We start from the raw sequence: 25115 nt of genomic DNA, 5'->3' as shown, positions 1-25115 counted from the left end.
CCCTATCTTGATGCCTTATACTAACTATCTCATTCTGATTTGTTGTCCTTTGTACTAGCTCGGGCATATTATATATATATATCCTTACACTTAACTGCCTCCCTGATGTCTGCATATCCACTCCCCCCTTAACAACTCTAGTTTCCCTGATTCTGCACATCCACATTTTGTTGTTGATTTCATTCAACAACACTTTTTCTAGTCGCCGCACACCAAATCCATTCAGATGCAAACCATCCATCTTGTATAAATCCTTTCAGCCATCAAACTCTACACCACTCCTCCTGCATAACCTGCACATAGAATCATTTGCAATTATGGCCCTCCTTCTCAACTCTTCTCTGTCATACTGCGGCAACAGACTCACTATCTTAACTCTCTCACTCTTTTCTCTTGCTACCTCTAGTAATTCCTTCAAGTCCTCCCTCATAGCAATTTTTTCTCCTTTTAAATCATTCGTTCCTGCCACTACTATCATTTCTTTTACCTCTGCTTTTGTGCTCTAATAGACTCACATCTTTAATTTTCACACCTAGTAAGTACTATTTAGTTAAGCTCTCATCTATTACACCACTTACTAATGAATCACTATACAACACTTGCTCCTTCATTTTTCTTACACTCCCAATCATACTCTTATTTTTCTTATCGCACATTTGCTTCTTTCCGTTAGCTGATGCACTCGGTAAACAATTTTGCAATCGCTTCAGCTGCCACTTCGCCCTATGTATCACTCCACGCAACCAGGCGATCTCCCTCATTGCAACTGACTCATCATTTTTTTTATCCGTTAAACCATTCTCTTGCTCTGTATATTTACTTTCACTCTCACTTTCAACACCGCTCTCAATGCTATCTGGTACTACATCGCAAATTCCTGTCATATCACTATTTTCTATCACATTCTGGCTTTCATCAATGACATCAATCTTGTGACCTGAAACACACTTCAAATCCTTGCTTTCCTTACACTTTCGGCACACTTATCGAACCAAAATTAAATTATCGAACCAAACTCCAGCTACTCTCGGAAAAGTGTACATCCTGCAGACGTTACGCTGAACAAACTCCCTTAAGTTAAAATTTTTAAACAAAGATGGCGATGATTTGGATGGCATTGTCTTTCTTCTCAGTGGTGCCATGTGCGCTATCTATCGTATCTTATCGAAATACTAATTTAAATAATGCAGAAATCACAAAGACACACTAAGTTACCAGAAGTAAACAATACTATGTTAAGATTCAAAAGGGGATTAAAAGTTGACCAGCTGTGTAATACATTGATGGAACAGTACTGCAAGAGCTTGATGAGGCTAGGGACTTGGGAGTGTTGGTGGATAGGGAGATGAAGTTTGAGGACACATTGCTAAGGTTTCCAAGATTGCACATTGGATTATTTGGTTATTGAAGAACACACTAACATCAGAGATGAAGAGGTTATTATTCCCCTCTATAAGGTGTTGATACTTCCACATTTGGATTACTGTACTCAAGTCTGGTCACCTGGATTCCTTGGAGATGATGAGGTGTTGGAGAGGGTTCAGAGGAGAGTGACTAAGTTGGTGAGTGATGTAAAAAAATGCTCCCTACATTAATAGATTGAGAGCTTATGGATTGCAGAGGTTGGTTGACAGACAGAGAAGAGGGGATATGATAGAAACATTTAAATTACTAAAAGGTTTTTGTAAGAGTGATTCAGGAGAAATATTTCAGCAGCGTAGTGATGGAAGAACAAAAGGTCATCACTGGAAATGAAGGAAAAGTGTAGTTAACAAGGGCATGAGAACAAGGTTTTTCGCCTGGAGGGCAGTGAATGAGTGGAATGCATTGCCTGACTCAGTTGTGAGTTCTTTGTATGTAAATGAATTCAAGAAGAGATATGATAGATATTGTTTTGATGGTTTTGGTCTCCCGCGATGAATCTGCTGACTCCATGGAGATATCTGTAATAATAATTATCATAATGATTTAAGCATCTTCTCCGTTTTCTTTTTTTTTTTTTCGATTGGTAGGGTCATAGTTAACTAGTTGATATGTGCTGTTGTCTGATACTATTAGATTCATTTTTTTCTAAATAAGTAGTTCAATTTAGAATAACTATTGCACTGCCTTTATCGGCTCTAGTAATTACAATGTCCTGATTTAATTTTAATGATTTTACTGCTATCAATTCCGAATTTTTTAGTTTGCTGGTTATTGTTTTAGTATAATCTAAATTTAAAATGTTAGCAGTTCCAAATGTATCTTATCTGCTATGGTGGTAGGGATAAATCTTAAACTTCTTTGTATATAGTAAATGAAATCAAGTTTGTTAATTGTTAATTCTTTTTTAATTTAGGTACAGAAATTAAAAAAGAACTACTGCTACTAATCATAGCTTTTATGGCTTATAAAAATACTTACAAGCATGATTAGAATAAGAACTAAATTGTTACTTTTATAAGACTTTGATAAGGCCTATCGGCATTTTTGAAAGAAAAATTCTACGAAGTATTTTTGGTGGTATTTAAATTAATAGAATATGGCGAAGAAGGTCAAACCTTGAGCCTATAAAGAAATAGATATTTTGAAATTTATCAAAATTCAGTGAATGAAATAAGCAGGCCATTATAGTGAGAGTGTGTGATGAAAGAAATTCCAAAAAAAGTATTCTCACATAAATCAATGGGAATTCGACCTCGAGGAAGGCCCAAACTACGATGGATTGACAATGCTGATAGAGACTTCGCACTTTTAAAAACCAAAAATTGGAGGACGATTGCTAAAAAAAAAAAAGGACAGAATGGAAAAAGCTCCTTGAGAAGGCCAGTACCCACACAGGGATGTCGAGCTACTAAAGAAGAAGAAATTAACTGTAGAAAGGGTGCAGAAGTGGATAACAAAAATGGTATCAGGACTTTACAATGTTAGTTATAAAGACAGGCTCAGGGAATATGGACTGCAGAGTTTGATAGATAGAAAAAGGAGAGGTGATATGATTGAGACTTTAAACTGTTGAGAAGTAGTTATAGGTTGACACTGGGGAGTTAAGTTATGAAAGGAAGCTGTGATCAAGAGAGTGAGGAGTAGTTTCTTTCTTTGAAAGGAGGGTGGTTAAACCATGAAATGCTTTGCCTGATAGTGGCGAAGCACGAACAGTCAGTGAGTTCGAGTAGTATGATAGGGTTTGTGTTTTATAGGATGGGCTTCCCACGATGAGTCTTTTGACATTCCATTTCCTTTGACGATGATAATAAAAATTATCATCGTCAAAGCTGATAAAGGCAATGGAATGGTTATCATAGATACAGCTCACTACATGTCATTTTTTTTTTTTTAACGAAGAGAGAAGCCTTGTTAACTCAAGGGGCTACACAAGTTCACCCAGAGCAGACTTTTAGAAATGCTGATGTCCATGGTGGTATTTGAACCATCAACCTCCTCTTTGAATAGTAGACATGCTAGCCACTCAGTCAATCAGGCCAGTTATTTTGCTTTCAGATTTGTCCACTTATGCTCTATTAGACCATGATCTGACATGGACAAAACATGAAGAGACCAATGATCTTTTTACGCAACATGCCTGCAGATCTTAAGAAAACAAAGTAAATGCACCTTTAACCCATGAATATATTGAGTACCAAAGGCTCACAAGGCAGATTTCCTCTTCAGCCAGTAACGGTTGATACCTGTTCACCTACATATCTTTTATCCAAGCATCCTTAAAATCTATTGGAAGAATCATATCAGACACATAGGCTCCTTCTTAAAGAACTCTGCAAAAATTTTTCTAGGAACTATCTGAAATTTCCATTGTGCCATTGCAACATCTTAGCAGGTCTATATATTGTGTCCTTGTTTACCCTATAGAAGGCCTAGAGCTTATTGATTATCTTCACTCCTGATGTCTCTTAACTTTTCAGATATTGTCTATACTCCAATTACTTCTGATGGTATGGTCAAATTTACAAACAGCTTTCTGGCCTCACAATGGGCAGCTGTATATCTAGTGTGTGTGCCAATCTGTTCACAAAAAAATTTTGAAAACGTTTTTTCTCGTATCAGCAAACCTTAAACCTTCAATTTGGTGGAGATATGTTGATGACATATTCATCATCTGGAAATATAGTGCTGCTGATTTAAATGATTTTCTTTCTTCTATCAACTCATTCCACCATAAAATGAAATTTACCTTGGAACTAGACAGTGATGGGAAAACTACCCTTCCTAGATGTTTTTAGCACCAAAAACTGAAAAAGGCCTCTCTCTCTCTCTTGGTGTATATCACAAGACTACTTACACAGGTCATTACCTAAATTCATCTTCTTTGCACTAGACACAAAACTAACTATCATACCTGATGTCCACATCATAAGAGATTAAAAAAAAAAAAAAAACCTCAATGAAAACTAGAAATTTTACTGCAATAACTTGTTCACAACAGATATTTAAAAAAAAAAAAAAAAACAAGAAAGAAAGAAACAAAAAGCTCATACACTAACTGTTATTCTCTAATCCTGCCCACAGCAAACTTCTGGCATTCACTACAAGACTTCAGTTTCCATCACTATGTTGGTTGGCTTTATATAAAGATTGCATCTCCTTAACCTTTCAACTGCTGAGATACTAAATAACCAGTATGACCCTCCTTGCTGAGTTATTTTCACAATTATAAAATATTTTATAATAATATGAATAGTTACTATAATGTATTACACATTTTTGCACTGTTTTCTTGTATAAATTGAAGTCACTGAACAAAGCTGTTATATAGACATTTTATTTTCAAGTTAGGGATGTCCAAAATTTATCTTGAAATTTATTTGTTTATTCCATGTCAAATAATGTCACACACAACTTCAAGTGAGAAACCCCCAAAATATTTCAATACGTTAGTAGTGTGGTAATTTTGAAAGCAGGGATGTACACATAAGGCTATGCTACGTTTGGCACATATACCGGCTCTCTTTTCCTTTTCTTTGCCCCAATGTGGTATTTGAACACATATGACAATGCCTAGTGGGATTTGCTTTCTTGGGTGTGTGTGGCACAGGTATTAGGAAATGTCTTTTCTAATACTTGTGAAAAGTATTAGAAAAAGAGGGGTTCGTCACCCTGTGATGGTCGTCCAGATGTAGTGGTCCGTCTTGGCATGTGGAACTTTTGAAAAATTTCTCTGATTGAGAGTCTATTGAAAATTAGCCAAAGTGTGTGGTATTTTCACCAGTATGTACATTATACAAAATATGTGAATTGAAAACAGTGAGATCCAAGAAATGGAAAAAGAATTTTCTATACTATTTGAAGGCCTTTCACACACATTCGAGAGAACTGACCATCATGTCTATCCTGTCCACAAAGCAGACAGAAGCTTGAAAATTAGTTCCTTCTAATCCTAAGAGATGGCACTATAAGCCCGCTCAATTCAAATGCTTTTGCAAACTAAATTAGATAAGTATTACACATTGAAAGTTCAAATCGAGTTAACTCAATCGTAGCAAGGTCGCCATTTTTTCCACTCTCGAGAACTCGACCGTAGCAGTTAAAGGTCATAATATCAGGGTGGCTTTCAAGCATGTTTTAATTATATGAAGTTTGCTCTCCTCAAAACAATCCCTTCTACAAACATCTTGGTATCTATATGACGTCATAGTATTGTGGTTTTGAAATAAGACAGCAAGAATCCATTTGAGATGTCAACAACAAAGAAGACAAGTTGGGCTTGGCTTTTCATTTTTCCCACACATATTATTATTATTATTATTATTATTATTATTCAGGCCTCCATGGAGTCGAAAGACTCATCGTGGGAGATCCTTCCTAAGAAACACAAAGTCTATCAAGACTCATCGAGGGGAGGTCCCCCCTAAGAAACACAACGTCTATCATACCACTCCTTGAACTCATTGACCATTCTCGCTCTCACTACTCCATCAGGCAATGCATTCCATGGTCCAACCACCCTCCATGCAAAGAAACCACTCCTCATCCTCTTTCTCACAGTTTCCTTTCGTAATTTCCAGGGATGGTCTCTTGTCATCACTCCTTCCCGCTGTTCAACCAAGCGGAAAAATCTCCCCAGTGTCAACCCTGTAACTACATCTCAACAGTTTAAAAGTCTCAATCATATCACCTCTCCTTCTTCTATCCACCAAACTCTGCAGTCCACATTCCCTCTGCCGATCCTCATAACTATCCATGTACAGTCCTGAAACCATCTTTGTCATCTGTCTTTGTACCCTTTCCACAGTTAATTTATCCCCTTCAAATCCTGGGGACCAAATCTGAGAACAATAATCCAAGTGTGGTCTGATCAGAGACTTATACAACGGAATGATAACCCTCTTATCTCTGCAGGTCAGTGTCATTCTCATAATTGCAGCAATCCTCTGTGTTACCTTCACCACCTTTGCAATATGTCCCCTAAACTTCAGGTTTCTATCAATCATCAACCCCAGATCTCTTGTCTCCTCTACTTCCTCCAGTATAACTTTTCCCATAGAGTATGCAGCATCCCATCGATGTTTCCCAAACCTCAAGACCTTACATTTTGCTGCATTAAGCTTACACCCCCATTCATTTGCCCATCTATCTAGCTTATTCAAATCCTCTTGCAGGGCTACCACATCTGCACTATTACTAATAATCCTTCCCAGCTTCGCATCATCCGCAAACAACTGAATATCGCCTTGCAATCCACTGGCAATGCCATTGATATAAAGGTTAAACAATATAGGTCCTAGTACTGAACCCTATGGGACCCCACTTGTAACCCTCTGCCTACTTGAAACTGCTCCACCATACACAACTCTCTGATACTTATCGGACAGCCAATCCTGAATCCAGTTGACCAATCTGACATCCATACCCATGTACTGCAACTTAAATATCAGCTTATCATGTGGCACCCTGTCAAATGCCTTTGCTAAGTCTAAGAAAATAGTAGTATATGCCTTTCCCTCATCTTTGGTCAACTGGATTCAGGATTGGCTGTCTAATAGGTATCAGAGAGTTGTGTATGGCAGAGCAGTTTCAAGGAGGCAGAGGGTTACAAGTGGGGTCCCACAGGGCTCAGTACTAGGACCTATATTGTTTAACCTTTATATCAATGACATTGCCAGTGGATTGCAAGGGGATATTCAGTTGTTTGCGGATGATGCGAAGCCGGGAAGGATTATTAGTAATAGTGCAGGTGTGGTAGCCCTGCAAGAGGATTTAAATAAGCTAGATAGATGGGCAAATGAATAGGGGTGTCAGCTTAATGCAGCAAAATGTAAGGTCTTGAGGTTTGGGAAACATCGATGGGATGCTGCATACTCTATGGGAGGAGTTATACTGGAGGAAGTAGGGGAGACAAGAGATCTGGGGTTGATGATTGATAGAAACCTGAAGTTTAGGGGACATATTGCAAAGGTGGTGAAGGTAACACAGAGGATTGCTGCAATTATGAGAAGGACACTGACCTGCAGAGATAAGAGGGTTATCATTCCGTTGTATAAGTTTCTAATCAGACCACACTTGGATTATTGTTCTCAGATTTGGTCCCCCAGGATTTGAAGGGGATAAATTAACTGTGGAAAGGATACAAATATGGATGACAAAGATGGTTTCAGGACTGTACAAGGATAGTTATGCGGATCAGCTGAGAGAATGTGGACTGCAGAGTTTGGTGGATAGAAGAAGGAGAGGTGATATGATTGAGACTTTTAAACTATTGAGAGGTGGTTACAGGGTTGACACTGGGGAGTTCTTTTGCTTGGTTGAACAGCGGGAAGGAGTGATGACAAGAAGTTACGAAAAGAAACTGTGAGCAAGAGGGTAAGGAGTGGTTTCTTTGCATGTAGGGTGGTTGAACTGTGGAATGCATTGCCTGATGGAGTGGTGAGAGTGAGAATGGTCAATGAGTTTAAGGAGTGGTATGATAGACTTTGTGTTTCTTAGGGGGGACCTCCCCTCGATGAGTCTTGACAGACTTTATGTTCTTAGGAAGGACCTCCCACGAGAGTCTTTTGACTCCATGGAGGCCTGAATCATAATAATAATAATAATCTAATGTACACCATGTACATTATATATACACCATGCCATTGCGCTCTTAGCTCTACTGTACATTGAGGACAACTTTATTGCTCACAGCATAAAAGAATCTACTATGGTCATATTTTTAAAAGGTACACTTAATAGCAATCAAGAATTAATCCTCTGTGATATTTGAAATAACTTATCAGATCTTTCTATACTTCAGACTTCAACCTTTTACCCAACCATCTGCACACAATGCTGAATAATAGGTAACTCATGCCATCTCTCATGCTCTGTGTTTTCGGTCAGTTTATATTGTAATAATTTCTACATATCTTGTTTTAGAAGTGTTATTTGTTATATATTTTTACCTAGAAGAAGGCACTAGTTTTAGTGGTACAGCTACTATGTTTCTTTATTTTGTGGTTATCCATGACAAAATAAAACTCAGTTTTTCTGAAGTGATGACCTGGTAACTCAACTATTTCTTCTCCTTCTTTCACCTTCATGCCTTCAGCATTGATTAGAGTCATCCTTTTATCATCATTTTTCCTCATATGTAGAATGTAAGAGGAAGTATAATCATTCTTCCTCTTACTTTCTACATATGAAAACGTTTGGATGTACTTTAGCTTACGTAGGTAATTTTCTCTCATAATCTTATTTACTCTTCTCACCCTACCTGTCACCCTTCTTGTCTGCACTTTGAATTGTTCATGAGTGTACTAATCATCTTTATCTTATATTCCCTCCACAATGTTTTCTTTTTCAGTGGTGCTTTATATCTCTGCTCATCCACTTAACTTCCACTTGGTTTATCTTCATGATCATGGATATATAGTCTGATACTGCTTTTTCAAACACTTTCTGACCACTTTTATTGACTACTGACATTCTTTCCTTGTAGCTTATTAAGCCTTGCCTCTGTTCTAAACTGTCTCCTAAGTCTGCCATAATTACACAGCTTTATCTTTGTAGTTCAACCCTTCCTCAACAGAGAAGTCCATGTTTTACAACCTCCCATAACAAGACTACATGGTCACTTTTCCTGGAGAAAGCAGGGTGTGTTTGTTTTGGTTATGTATATATCTTCTGATGCTATTACTAGTACTTTCAAAAAACCTGGGAATATTTTCTTCACAAAATCATGACTGGAGACAAATTTTGTCCATAACTCCAAAATTTATTTAGTCTTTAGAATATTGCCACCTTATCTCACCAATGCCAACAACTTCAAAAGCTCACTTTCCATATATTTCACTGGAAAGTGCATACTTTGACCTCTCTTTTATGAAATAAAGATGTCATTCCCCAGGACTTGGATAGTGGAAGGGATGACATTAAATTCACAGCTGTGTGAACACCTTGAACAAGCTAAAAAACAATGAATTAATGTTGGTGCTGAGGAACAGTAACTACTTTTACGTGACATTGTGAGGCACATATGAGCACTTCACTTAACAGCTATGAAATCAGATTTAAAAGTTAAATTTGCATAACATCTCTGGTTATTTTGAAGACGTCTCAAAAAAAAAAAAAAACTGCTTTTATTCCCTTTTATTCCTAGATGGTGAGGCCATCAATCCCCACCGGTAGCCAGTCAGAGATAATTGGACCAAGACTATCACAAATTATAAATGGCATCCAGTGAAGCAACAGATGACAAGTTCCACCATCTCCTAGCACTGTATATTTAGTGTCTGAGATAGTGTGGGTTCTATGGTGAATTTTCTTGAGTTTACAGGACAAAAATATCTGAGTTTCCAAAAGAAGAACCCTGCTTTCCTGTGCCAGAGAGTGACTAACTTCGGTACTGATTAAAGAAATCATCATCTCATCATCTTCCTTTTACCCTCTTTTACCTTGTGGTGTCGAGGGTTAGTTAATCGTCGGACCTCAAACCGTTCACAGGATAAGGTGGTCAGCCTTATGCCCCGGTGTATCCTATGGCCTGTAGTGTTGAGTTCTCAAGGCCAGTTTGCCTGCTTGCGGGATGATAAACCCCAGATAAACGGGAAAACCCTACTGTCTACGTCCAAGACCGGCTAACTTGGCTATGGCTGAGGAAGATCCTTAAGCTCCTCACGTCGTCGGCGGGAATCGAACCAAGGACACTCCTTCCCCAGGCATATGGTTGCGAAGCGCACAGCCACTAGGCTAACCGCGTGGACTGATTAAAGAAAAGATATGAGTAATTCTAGTGACTAGAATTGAACCTAGGCGTTTCTTTGGCCAGCCAAGCACTGTGGAATGCAAATTCCACTTCCACTGAGCTACATAGTCTCTCTTTGAAGATGTCTCAAGACACATTTAAATGAGATACTTCTCATAGGTATCTATTTTGAAAATGATGCAGAGTCATCAAAGAAGCAGAAACAAGAAAATGCTTCTAAAAACAGTCTTAAGAGTTTTCTGTGTATTTGAAAAAAACTTAGATGGTTGGGAAAATGTATCGAAGAAAAGATTATGTTGAAAATTGTGTATGAAAAGAAAGACTTCAACTATCTTTTGTTATTTCATTGATATGTCATCTGGGTAGGGAGCTATCACATATGAACACATTACTTTCAGAACAGTCCTTCTGCTTGAAATAAAATTACAGTAAATGGGAAATCAATTTTGTTTAATTTACTGAGGGTACAGTTATTTGAAGATATGAGTACATTATAATTTTGCAGAATTTGTCATGTGAACCCATTGGAGGAATTATGTATTTAGTTTAATCCTTTATCCAAGTGTAAGCAAACAAAGTTTGCACCTGAAGTAATTTCAGGACTGGGACAACTTGTGGCAAAGGTGGTGACTTCACATTACTTGCCTTAGTATTCCATAATGCAAAGCAATATTTTTATGAACATGTGTAATGTTCATTATTGGAAGGGTCATTACCCAGATCGGTTTTGACCTTTATTGAGGTCTCATCAGTGGAAGCCAGACCAGTGGCATAGCTGTGTGTGTGTGGTGGGGGAGGTCTGCCCTGGGCGGCACTTTCAACTTTTGCAGTTAATTCTAAAATATAGTCTCGAGAACTCAATTCCAAATATTGTAATACTACTGCGAATTTTCCTCACAATTGCTGTAAGTGTTGCTAGTTGTGAGAGGAGTTTTCTAAATAAAATTGATTAAGAATTACCTACATTATTATGAAATAGACTTTGCCAATGTCATCGATTTTGATAACAGAAAAGCAAGAAAAATAACATTTTAGAATGTTGAAATTAAAGTTTTACTTCAAAAATAAACAGTGTTTTAATTTATTTCCCTATATATATGCTGTTTTGACTTTTCGTAGTATTTTTGTGTGTATTGAGAGGAGCGGGAAACTCAGGGAGCGGCAAAAGCGCCCTGGGCGGCAAAAGCTGTAGCTACACCATTCAGCCAGACCAAGAAGTGACACCATGGTTGAAGTAGTCCAAATGTCATATTTCATTATATAAGTAGCCAAAAGGTGTCACACCTTATTACTAAAATAATCTGGATTAGAGATATATGTTGAAAGTTTTTTCAGTTGGTTATGCTAAGAATTATATACTTCAGGTGCAAACTTTGTTTGCTTACACTTGGATAAAGGATTAAACCAAATATATAATTCTTAGCATAACCAAGCAGGAAGTTGTTTATGGAAAACAACTTCCATAAGCCCATTGGAGGACTGGTTAAGTGAGGTTTTAGTAATTTAAGGGTTAAATAATTCAGAAATATGAACTCTAAATGCTCATATTTTATATAGAACTATAAAAAAAAAAAGTACATAGCATGTCTTAATAAATTTAACATTAGATAACTAACATGACAAACCCCAAAAAATGCTCATCAAAACGATCAGCAAGAATGTCATGTTTAAAAATATCAATCCTGAAATTCTTAATTTATTTAGAGTTTTTGAATAAGAAAGTGTTCCCATTTGTGCTCAAGTGATTCAACATTTATGAATCTTTAAAAAGTGATGATTTTGAGGCCAAAACATTTAATGCTAGTACTGGATGGATCCAGATACTCAAAGATAATTGCAAATTCCACAATGGTAAACTGATTGGAGAAGTTGGCAAACTTTGACAAGCACATTAAACCCAGTTGAATTGAAACCAAACCCATGCAAGGGTTTAATTTAGATGAAAGTGGTTACATGTCCAGATGAATATGTTTCCATTGAAGAAAGGACTGAGTACGTTTCAAGGTTGATAAACTATACAAATATAAACATGAAGAGCTTTATAGTGAGAAATGACAATGCACACAATGTCTTCATTAATAAGAATAATTTGAAGTTTTCTCAGGTAGTGAAGATGAATCAGTGAGTGTTTGATGCCAGTTTAATTTACTATTTCTTTCTTGTTTACCATTTTTACTACAGATTATGATAAATTTAATTATCGTAATTTAATATGCTAAATTATGAAATACATTTACTTATTTTGTTATGTCCAAATTTTCCCTTTATGAAGCCAGTTGTCTTTTTGTTTCCACTTCCACAGTTTATACCATACCATGTTACTTAAATAACTTGAGGTATTAGCATATATTTTTAAACAGTGTGATGCAATGATTTTTAAACAGCTGGATGCACTGCTGTGTGTGTGTGTGTGTGAAGATGGAGGTAATGTGTGTCACGAGCTGTTAAAAAAAAAGATAAGTATTAGTAGTAAGGAAAGATATTATTGTGTTTATTTCATTGCCAATACTGGTTTTAAAGTTTATGCTATTGAAATTGATGATGTTTTTGTATGACTGTGTGGTATTTTGTTAAGATTTTATTGTCTCAGTATTGTAGCCAACTGTATCAATTGTATTTAGCATGGTGGCCACCAGCAACTTACCCAGTCCATCAACATTTAAATACTATGTTATTCATAGCATAGTTGATGATTTTGTTGTTTGCGGTATGTATGCATCTCATCGTTTAAAAATATGGCAGGTGAAGGACAAGAATGTGCATGAGTGCATAAAGTGTAGGCAGTGGGAGGTGCTGGGAGATGCAAGTATCTCAATCTTGGGATTTAGCAACAGTGGAGATAGTGCTTCAGAAACAGGTGAAATTCACTTTGTGTATACCAGTAGTGCATTGGAGGATGGAGAGAATATTAAAGACATATGCATGGATTTAACTTTGGGTCATTGTAGCAGCTGGAGATGATTTGTCTGATGGCCATGATTGTGTGTGTGTGAATGTAAATGGAAAGAGGGATGTGTGGAGAGAGAGAGAAATAAAACTGCTGAGAAAGGAGATGGAAGGAATGAAGGGAGTGATTGAAGACATTAGGATGATGGAGAGGTGGGCTAGTGCAAGAAGAGAGTAGGTGTAAGAGAATGGCACTAGAGATCAAGGGAGAGAGAATGGAAGAGGCAGGGGAAGAGAAGAAATTACAGAAAGTCAAGAGAGCGTGGAAGCCAGGGATAGAGAGATAGGAGGGAAAGTGGTAGAAAAAGGAGAGAGAGAAATATTGGGAACTGCAAGAGTCAGAGATGTCAGTGAGAGAACAATGAATGAATCTGTTTTTAAATGTCATTCATGGAGATTCAATGATTTGGTATGTGCAGAGTATAGAGTGCCAGAGGAGTGCTTGCCTGGTGAAATGGTAGTGTGACACTGGCAGTGAAGAGGAGTGAAAATGTGGATGAGATGATAGTAATAGTTGGGATGAATGACCTGAGAGGTAGTTTGAATCCTGTAGTTTGAGATTTGATGTTGATGTTAGAGAAAGTGCAGCAGAAATGTGTCTGAGGAAAGATAGCAAGCATGTTGTCTTGGTATGATGATGCCTACTGAGGAGAATAGTAGTGAGATGATAGTATGTGTAGAAAGAGAGGTCTGGAATATATGAATGCATGGAGTACATTTGAGGATAGATGAGAGTTGTATGCAAGAGATAGATTACATTTGAATGCAGAAGGTCACAGGCATTTGGAGAGGCTATTGTGTTCTGGGCAAATGAGTGTGTCAGGGCAGGGAAACTAAAATTGTACAGATGGAGTAGCAGGGATGGCCTCATGTGGGGATAGTGACTTGAGAAGTGAGAGGATGTACACTATGTAACAGAGCCAGGTGAAGTATGTGAAGAGTAATGGTTATAAGAATGCTAGCAATGCACTGGTATATAAATGTATATAAATGCCGAGTTAGGAATAAAGGAAATGAGTTTGTGGCATTGATTGACTGTCTCTCCAAATGCTGTTGGTATGAGTGAAACTTAGTTAACTGATGAGGATGTTCTAACAGGGATAGAAATCGAAGGATATAGCATATAAATAATGAAATATGCTATTTCAGAAGGATAGGGAGGTAAATGTGGTGATAGAGTGTTACTCATGATAAGAGATGAATTGTGCCTTTTCAGAATAGAGAATCACACTGGAGATAACACTAATGGCTTTGAGAGTATTTAGGTATTTAGTGGGATTTTGCTACAGACCAGAGAATATAACTGGTAATGAGCAGAAACTTAGAGGATGAATAGGCATTTGGATGTATCAGAACAGAAAAAAATTATATGGAATTATAAGTAAGGCAGACGACTATCATAGACTTAGAAAAAAAGCTTGCAGCAGTACAATGGATGGAAAGAATTTGCACCTTCCTTCAAAAGGGGTTCATTAGTGCATGTGAGATACTTAAGAAAAAATTGTTGACATCAGTGGCGGATTGTGTATCTCGAGTGAAGAAGAGAAAGCAATTTGGAGTCAAATGGATGGCAAGAGAAATAAAAGGGGAATTGCTGAAGATAAAGAGATTATTGAAGACATAAAGAGAGATAGGTGGAAATCAGTTGCATGATTACCCTTTTACAATAGAATAACAAGAGCATTGAATGAAGGTAAGATATTCACTGTCTTTTTTGGATTTTTCAAAGGCATTTGACAGGGTGGTAAATGACAAGTTGATTTTTAAGTTGCAACATATGAGTTTGGATATCAGTTTAGTGGATTGGATTTGTGATTGTCTCACCGGTAGATATCAGAGACTTGTATACGAGGAGCAGTATCACAAGGTTACCAATGGAGTTTCACCTGGTTCAGTACTGGCACCATTACTATTCAGTCTTTGTCATTGATATTTTCACAGGACTACAGGGTGATGTTCAGTTGTTTGCAGATGATGTTAAGGATTATTAGTAATAGTGCTGATGTTTTGGCCCTTCAAAAGAATTTGACTGAGTTGGAAAGGTGGGCAAATGAATGGGGATCTTAATATAATGTAACTAAATGTAGGGTTTAAAATTTTGGATTCACAGATGGGATGCTTCCTACTCACTGATTTGTGGTATGTGAGATATCGAGTAGTAAGTTATCCTTGTCATTTAAAAACAAAATAAATAACGGAAAAAACTCACGTAGAAAGATTATTTAATAGTATAATTTTCGCCTGTGACACACAGGCGAAATAACTGACAATTCCAATTGGAATTGTCAGTTAGTGTTTAATTTTGAGTTTAATGTACTGAAGATGCCTGTGACACACAGGCAAAAATTATACTATTAAATAATCTTTCTACGTGAGTTTTTTCCGTTATTTATTTTGTATCGATATGTCTACTCACGGTTTACCTCTTTTAAAACTCATTTAAAAACAGTTGGGCACTGTAGGCGCCAGGGGGGCTTAGCCCCCGTAGTGTGTGTGTGTATATATATATATATATACAGGGTGTTCGGGATAAATTTGACATATTTATAATTAATTATATTTTTCCGTAAGTTACATGTATTAACACACACTTCTCTTCATTTAAAAGTTTGGACCCTTCTTCATTCATATATAAGATGTCAGAAAGGATGGATAGCTGGAACCCACCTGAATCATGGAAGAGAATAACTTGTATCATGATGATTCGTGCCCGCCATCAAAATAAGGATATTACGACTGCTGCCCAATGCTCCCTGAATACAGTAAAAACAATCAGGCATGAACTAGAGACTTGCAATGGTGACTACGAGGATGTAGCAAGAAGAAAGATCCCTAGCAGACGATCTGATTGCGTTCGTACAGCAGAATTCCTCGCAAATCTGCAGGAACAGGTGTTGAAGAACCCTGGCATTGGAATTCGGGCTTTGTTCGTGGAGTTGCTAACTGTAGTCAAGCCCTGGATAACAAGGGTAGCCAATGGTAGGCCGTATGTATGGCAGCAGGATTCGGCCCCTTGCCACACCTCTGGGAAAAGTCAAAAATGGTTGTCTGAAAATTTCTACGACTTCACCAGTCCAAATGTTTGGCCTCCAAACTCCCCAGACCTTAACCCCATGGATTATTTTGTATGGGGCGCAGTTGAAAAAGACACCAATCGCACTTCCAGTAATACAAAAGCCCAGTTAATGGATAAAATTAAAACAGTTTTTGCGGCCCTTCCCAGGGAGACTGTAGCATCAGCTTGTTCGAGGTTCCGAAGCAGAATTGAAGCTGTGATCGATGCTAATGGTGGTTATTTTGAGTAAATCTTGTTGATAGTATTGTAATTAACTCTGCCTGTAATGTTTTTTTGTCAATTCATTAAATTTAATAGATACAAAGAAGATTTTCTTTTTCCTTACGAAACTGTCAAATTTATCCCGAACACCCTGTATATATATATATATAATAAATATTCTTTTATTAATATATATAATAAAAATATATATTAATATATCCCTCTATATCCAAGTGGAAGTGTGAAGTATCTTCACAACTAGTATTTTTTTTTAATATAAATTCTCTTGACATCACATCAGTTGCCCTAGTATTATATAATGCAAACACATTATGGGGAAGGATTGTTACTCAGGCCAGTTTCGACTTTGCTTGAAGAGTTTGACCATTATAAGTTGGAGTCAGATCCAAGAAGTTAGCAAGGTTATATCAATAGGAAATCACATTTTTCACATGCAAGTAGAAAAAAGTGTATTACTTCACCATTATTATTTTGTGGCACCTTCAAGGAGTCCAAAGACTCATTGAGGGAGGGCACCTACTTTACAACTCTCCAATTATGATTGGGTGTAGGATTAAAACAAGAATATAATTTCTTGTTAAGTGTAATCTACATTGTAACCAAGTAGAAAAACTGACAATTATCTCTCTTCCAAAATATTTAACAAGATGATACACCATTTTATTTCTTGTATATGTAAATATCCCATTGATTTATTCTTGGTATTGATTTATTCATAGATTGCTTGGTTAAATCAGTTGGAGGTCATGTAGTTTCTATTTTCCTTCTGTTAAAAAAAAAAAAAAAGCTTGGAATTAGACTTATAGTTAAGAGATACCCCATTTTCTTGCTTTAATGATCATTCTGCATAACAGTAACTGTTGGATCAGAATTTGAAATATTGAAGCTGAGTAGTATTGAGTTCTTTTAATCTAAGAAATAAAAAAAATTGGGCTTATTTATATGTATTTTTTTGGAGGTGGGAGGGGGGGAGAGGAACTTAAAATAAGAATCATCCACCGAGTTTTAATTTTTGATAATTCAAATAGGAAAGGTTATAGAAGTTTGCACTTCTTTTTTTTTTTTTTTTTTGAAACATGAGGAGAAATGGCAATTTCATTAATAAAATTGCTACTAGATATTGTCAGTGCATAATCATTGTGGGTGACTTAAATTACCCAAACATTGATTGGGTAGAAAAGAAATGTTATAAGGATGAAGGAAAATGTATTCTACTGCTGTGATACAACTTTCTCGAGCAGTATGTGAAAGAGGTGTTTAGAGTGTTAAATTCTATTGTACCATCAGAAGGAGTCTTAGTTTCAGGTGTGACTGTTTTGCCACCAGTTGAGGAATGGCATTGAGGCCATATTGTCCTGGAAAGTAGCTAACTGAAGGGATGAAACACTTAAGATAGGTTACACGATGAACTACAAAGATGAAAATTGTAATAAACTCAAGAGAATACTATCTTTGGTCCGATGATATCAGTCACTCAATGGGAAGGATATCAGCAATACAGGCAAGCTTAGAAGAGGTGCTTAAATAAACAATATCTGAATTTGTCTCTAGAGTTCAAAAAACAAATAAGGTGGGAAGGAAATAGATGTGCAACATTATTAAGCAAGAGATCCATAAGAAGATGATGATGTGGAATGTTATTGTGAGAATAAGAGTGAAATGAGTTATGAAATTTAGGAAGCACTGGCCAGAAAAGTTAAGAATCTTATAAGGAGAGCTAAATCATCGTATGAAAAGGAATTGGAATTGTTATGCTGCAAATAAATTCTGATTTATAATCAGAATTTACTTACAGCATAACAAATAAAGACATTTATTTGTTATCCTGCAAGTAAAGGAACAAATGAATTTTGAAGAATAACTTTAGTGAATGCAGACAACAAGCAGATGAGATAGTTCAAATAATGAGTGTTCAGTCTGCTAAACTATATCAGTGAGCTGTATAGTGTATAGAGCTAACACTACATTGGATGAAAAAATAGAGGTAATCAAATTCAAGAGCTGTTACTTAACCTATATAAGAATTCAGCAATAGAGCAATTGGATATCGATATATATGCTATAGGAACGTTCAACCAGTTTGGCTAGGTCCTGGACACTTGTGTATAACTAGAGTCTCAGCTCAGGAAAGATCCACAGGAATGGAAAGAATGCATGATAGTTCCATTGTACAAGATGATACAAAAACTATAGTTATATCTTGCAAAGAACAGCATGGATTTACTAAAGGGAGGTCATGTTTTAGCAATTTGTTCATATTTTATAATGTTGTGGCTTAACGAGTTGGATAAAGGGAATGAATATGCTATGCTACTATTAATGTTAATACTGTTACTGTTAATATGCTATACTACTGTTTGTAAGGTCTTGATACATATGTGATATGATATAAAAGATGTCTATAAACTTCTTAAAGGGTGTTAAAGAAATTGATTGATGAAATTGTTTGTTATATGGAAAGTGAGGAGAGACGGATCAGCCATGGAAGTTAAGTTTGTATGCTGTTAAGAAAAGGGGTGTGAATTAAATTTTTCTCTCGCAGAGCCATGAGTGAGTGGAAGAGTTTTCCCCTTTGAAGTAGTAAGTGCATTTAGTGTGAATGAGTTTAAGAGAAGGTTTGACAGCTGGTTGGTTATGTCTGGCCTCCAGGTTTCAGGTAATAATAATGTTATCCAATTGTTTTATTATTAACATTTCTGTGAACTTAAAATTATCTTATGTTTTTGTAGTTGGACTATTACAATGTCAAGAAATTATATGATCCCAGGGAAGAGGAACCGAAAGGAGAAGAATGGAAACCTCTGATACTTAAACCCCATCGTAACTTTGAAGGAACTCCTGTTTCCATATGGCATAGTGCCATTCATGTTCCCACAAATGTCTATGACAAATGTAAGTTTCTCTTCTGAATTTAACTCTTCTCCTATAAGTGGAAATAATATGATTTTGCAACCTTGACCAATGTGCAGATAAATACATTTGAAATCCAAACGATAATTGACATTATACTGCAGCATAAGTTTTGACAATAATGTTATTTTAGTACCATCTAGAATTAACCTTCAACAGGATATAAAAAATACTGATGTGACTATTACAAACTCTTTCATAGTTGTAAAGTTTCAGTATTTTAGTTACATATGATATTTTCAAAATTAGTTGTCTGTACTTGCACACTTGGTGCTAATCAATTATGGCCATTCAGATTTTGTTGCTAGTAAAGCATTTGACATTGTGGTTGGTATCCACTTGGGTATTAAGAGTTGAGAAACATTGATTGATTGATGGTTGGCTAGCTTGGGATTGACAAGTTTATTTCTTGGAATGAGTAAACCTTCAGCTTTTTGAGTTAGTGTTTATTACAGATTTTTACATTTTAGAAAGGTGATGCATTTTCTCTGTTTGAAATCAACATCATGGTTTCGAATTCTAAAAGTTATCAACTCTTATCAGATGATTGCATATTGTGGTAGAAACTGTGTACAGAGAAAACTGATTGGAATTGTAAAATTATCTTATTTATTTAAATAACTTTTACTGTTTACACATGTAACAAAAAAAAATACAGGATTTTAATTTATTTAAATATGTCTAGCACACGTTCCATTAAAACTATTTAAACACTATTTTATATGCAGTCCTTGTATTTTCTAGTTTGTAAATACAAGTGTGCTGCTAAATGAAGTAGAGTAACTCTGCCAAAAAACTTTTTATGTTCCCATTGGTATAGTCTGTTTTGCCACTACTACATAAGATTTGTTAACATTTTGAAATGATTCATTGCATACTTCTGCTACAAAGGCTGGGTGTTGTATATCCAATCAGTAAGTACAATTGTCATCAGTAGAATGTAACACAATCCATACAGTTTTAACTGTCACTTACTGGCAGGCAATTGGTTTTAATATGCCTGTAATCCAGAAGTACTTGGGAAAATTCATATGTGAACTAATAACTAAATAAGTATTTACAGTACATAAACTAGCAGAAGGTGTTTGGAATTATTGAGTTCATGATATTTCCCTGTTTTGTATCTTTCATAATTGTTATTTTTTTATATACAATTAAGTTGATGAAAAATTGATTACTGATAAAATTTGACAAGGCCATTGTGCTTCATTATGCAGTTAATAATTTCTGCTCAGTATCATATTCAGTGTTAGAAAATTCAACTAGTTTCAGATAGATGGAACTGATGAGAATCAGTATCCAGAATTGAGTTGACAATGTCATTTATTTTAACAGTATTAATGACCACAGAATGATAAGAAAATAATATTTATTAACTTATTTGTTGATATACTGTGAACACATTAGCCTTTCCATGCCTTTGGGTTGACAACAGTGGTTTATCTTTGATGACCAACATAGATTTGCTAAAGGGAGGTCATGTTTTAATAATCTACTTACTTATTACAATAAGGTGACATACACCCTCTGTCCAAAAAGAAACCAAACTTTTGATAGAAAATAAAACACAGGCCAATTATAATTATTCAAATCATTTATTTCAATCAATATACTCTCCCTCAGCTTCGATACAGCGTTTGGCATGGTCAATTAATTCGTTAAATGAGATTTTTATATCGGTTTTTGGGATACTGTCGAGGGTCGTGGTTACTGCCGCTTGAACATTTTTAATGGTATCGTATCACTTTCCTTTCATCGGAAAATGAAGTCGGGGGAAGAGAAAGAAGTCACAGGGTGCTAAATCAGGTGAATACAGCGAGTGATCCAACACACTTGGTTTTTGCCCCAAAACTGTCCCACAATGTTTGAATGATGAGATGGTACATTATCATGCGAAAGTGACCAGCTGCCTGCATCACAATATTCATGCTGTACGCGACAAATTCTCACTATCAATCGCTTCAAAACTTCGAGATAAAACTCGCTATTGACCGTTTGGCCAGGCAGAATGAATTCTTTGTGGATAATGCCCTTGGAATCATAGAAACAAATCAGCATTGTCTTTACTTTTGACTTGTCCAAGAGACTTTTTTTTCGATGTTCCTCTTCTGGTGGTCTCCACTCAGCACTCTGGCACTTTGTTTCAGGCTCATACTCAAAACACCATGTTTTGTCACCAGTAACGATCATTTCAAGGAAGTTTGAGACCTCATGAGCAGTTTTAATGAGGTCCTTACGGTGTTCAATTTGATACATTTTTTGGTTGTTGGTCAACTTGTGGGGAAGAAATCGCGAATTCAATTTACAAAGATCCAAACTCTTGGTCAAAATGTTATGCACAGTTGATTTTGGAATTCCCAATTCATCTTCAATCAATCTCATGGAATTTCGGGTTTTCTTTGATGAAATCACGCACATTTTAGATGTTAACTTTGCTCAGTCAAGTTTTTGGACGGCCTGGATTTTCGTCATCCTCAAGTATCTCACAATCACTTAAACCACTTGTAAACATGAGTATGACGGGATAAGCATTCATCACCATATGCTTTTTGAAGCATTTGATGCATTTCAATAAAACTTTTACCGAGTTTAACACAAAATTCAATTGCAGCTTTCTGTTTGAAACTCATTTTCCGACCGTTCATCAAAACACAGTCACTCTTTGCACTATAACTAATGAAAAAATGTCATAAACAGTTGACACAACACTAATGAATGTTGCCGTTGTGTCTTTATGACAACATAAAGACACAACAGGTGGCGCCACTAGTTTCTTATATTTTTGAAAAGTTCGGTTTCTTTTTGGACAGACGGTGTATTGCAGCATTGGACATGGGAGATGTAGTATATTTAGACTTTGCAAAGGCTTTTGATAGATTTCTGCATGATAAGTTGATAGTCAGACTAGATGGGGGTTGGACATTAGACTAGTGCATTGGATTGGAGATTGGCTGTCTGATAAGGTATCAAGTTGTGTATGTGGGAACAATATCCCAGAAAAGGAAAGTCACTAGTAGTGTGCCTCAGGAGTATGTTTTAGGACCATTGCTGTTTAACCTGTATGCTAATGATATTGGGAAAGATTTAAATGGGGATATACAGTTTCTTGTAGATGATGCAAAGTTGGGACATACTCTGAGGAGTAGAGCAGATGTTGTGACCTTACAAAAAAACTTGAATAGACTGAGTGAATGAGCACAGGAGTGGGGATGCCAGTTCAATGTTGTCAAATGTAAAGTTTTAAATTTTGGAAAACAAAGCTGGGATATAGAATTTACTGTTTGTGTGGATATATTGTTGGAGGTGAAGGAAATAAGAGATCTTGGGGTTGATGGTGGATAAAGATCTAAAATTTAGAGAATACATTTGCCAAAATTGTGAAGACAACACAGTGTAATATATATATACTTTTCTCTTTTAATGTCATGGTTTATGATCTCAATCCTCACTTATTCTCTCACATAATTTCCTTAACCTAATTTCAATAAAAGTTCTTTGCTCGATGCATCAAGTTAATATACATCAATTCCTATGCAGCCTCAATATTTAATCTGATCCATTAAACCTTCTTAAGAGTAGTGCACGTGGATTGCCATTGGATAGCACCAATTCCTTTGTTTCAGAGCTGGTGCCAGTTCCTATTCAGATTCAGAGAAAATTTCTATTATGCTGTGCCACCCTAAATCCTAGACTATTGAACAATGCAAAATCAAGGAACTAGAACTTAGTTTAGTACACTGTCTAATATCTCTTAAGCACCGTTGTTAAATTCTAAATTCATCAAATAACTAAAGGTCATTTTGCAGTCATAGCCTCCCTTGTATTTTACTTCCTGCCTTGGTGTGGTGTACTTAATGAGCAGTGCAATAGAAAGGAAATCAGACAAGTCATCAATTAATACTAAAGAAAAACATTTAATTACAAAATCAGACAATTTATACTTTATAACAAATTCTGACATAGAATTGCACTAACTTTGGGGAATGAGTATACTCAACTAAAATTTCTAATTCTCCCGTAATAAGTTAAAACATCATTTCAAGTAGGAAATTCTATCAAAGGTAAATTATCCATTTTACACATAATAATGCTAAAGGTTATTCATTTATCAATAACAAAATTATCTCAACGAGCTTCCACACAATTCCTCCATCCAAAACTTAAAGTTCCACTGCTTCCTTTAGCTTAATCTCTAAAGTAATTTCATTAATCGAAACATTATATCTAAAGTTTTTTTTACAATTACAGGTTGTTCCCCTCAACACAATTATATAACAGATCAAAATTCTACATTACCAAAGGCTGGGGAATTATTCGACCTTCACATAAATAACGACAGAACCTTGTTTCCTTGATCCTTCTCTTAATTGATTTCATCTGCACTATTCGACTGATGGACTAGATATATCTCTGCCAAAAGGTGAGTCTGGCTCGCCACTCTCAGGTTGACTAGCATAGCATGGCTTATCGATCTCCATGGTGATCGGAAACTCCATTCCGCTGGACTACTCATTGACCAGCGAACTTGCCATAGACACTTCAGCATGCTCCCACGGCCTCTATCTCGATGACCACTCCAATTCAAGGGGAAGAGAAAAAGCCACGAACTAGCGCCACTATGCTTTTTAAATCACGTGCCTGATGTTTCCTCTTTACGTCATCCTGCTCTCTCTCTTTTCCCACGACACCTTACTTTTTCCAGCACCTAGCGCCATACTCTCCCCTAGCGTGCTTTACGGAGGGAACCCACATGCGCATCCTACTTGGTGCACGTGTTTAGTTTCAGGCCATCACTATCTAATCCGATTATCTTTCTCACAGCAATACACAAGTATTTGCACAAAATCCACATAGTTTAAACATTAGAAAATTTATAATAATTATTTACAACATGATGCATAGACAAGTCTTATTCAAATTACTAATGTTGCTTATAAATTACAATTAGCTTTATTTCTTCTGATATACCATTATTGGCCCCAGGAATGTTACTGCATGTTAAATCTGAATGAAACATAAATGGATTTAATTTCAGTTTCATTCAGAATTTAACAACAGTGAATTCTGGCAGTGATGTGAAGGACACTGACTTGAACAAGTAAGGAGATTCTGGTTTCATTATATATAAGGCTCTGATTAGGCCACATGTAACTACTGTGCACAGATTTGGTCACATGGTTTTCAAAAGGATGAAGTGGGTCCAGAGGTGATTGACCAAAATAGTTTCTGATCTCTGGAATGTTGTATATGAGGAAAGATTGAGACGTAGCAATTTGCAGTCTGGTGGATAGGAGGAAGAGGGGGGTGGTGAGTGATATGACTGAGATGTACAGATTGGTAAGAGATTATTATAGGATTAATGTTGAAGAGATTGTTCATAAAAAGGTGGGTGGAAATTGGGGAAGAATAAGAGATTATCCCTGGAAGCTTGACTTGACTTTTCACACCGTCCTTATAGGAAGATGTGAGCAAGGGAGTGAAAAGCAGGTTTTTTGCATGGAGTGTTGTGAATGATTGGAATGCATTGCTGAGAGCACGGTGTCTGCAAAAAATTTGAATGTGTTTAAGGCACAGTATGATGAGCTGCGTGAATGACAAAAGGGGCCTCCTAGATGTATCTGAGTCCATTGGGTCTTAGGATAATAATAATAGTTCTAGTCAAATCTGAATTAGTAAAAATAAATAACCATAGCTGATGTAGATGGTCACTAGAAAATTTTAACTGCTGTATGGCATACAGAACTTATGACGTACAGAAATCTCCTTTTGCTGTCAGTAAATATTGAT

General features: G+C 36.3%; 1 protein-coding gene across 1 annotated transcript in view; it reads left to right on the top strand.

Annotated features, from left to right (window-relative positions):
• LOC150094582 (voltage-dependent calcium channel subunit alpha-2/delta-3-like) overlaps window positions 1-25115 on the top strand; it is a 1537934-nt gene that overhangs the window by 243342 nt on the left and 1269477 nt on the right. Inside the window, exon 5 of the mRNA XM_090412095.1 lies at window positions 19148-19310. Within this exon, the coding sequence (XP_090268221.1) occupies window positions 19148-19310 (163 nt within the window). The remainder of the gene's footprint in view (window positions 1-19147; window positions 19311-25115) is intronic.

Source organism: Typopeltis vanoorti, chromosome 22 (assembly GCF_054136105.1).
Source record: "Typopeltis vanoorti isolate ZY-2024b chromosome 22, IOZ_Tvanoo_1.0, whole genome shotgun sequence".
In the NCBI taxonomy this organism is placed as follows: Eukaryota; Metazoa; Arthropoda; class Arachnida; order Uropygi; family Thelyphonidae; genus Typopeltis; species Typopeltis vanoorti.
This window is presented reverse-complemented; position numbering and strand designations above follow the sequence as displayed.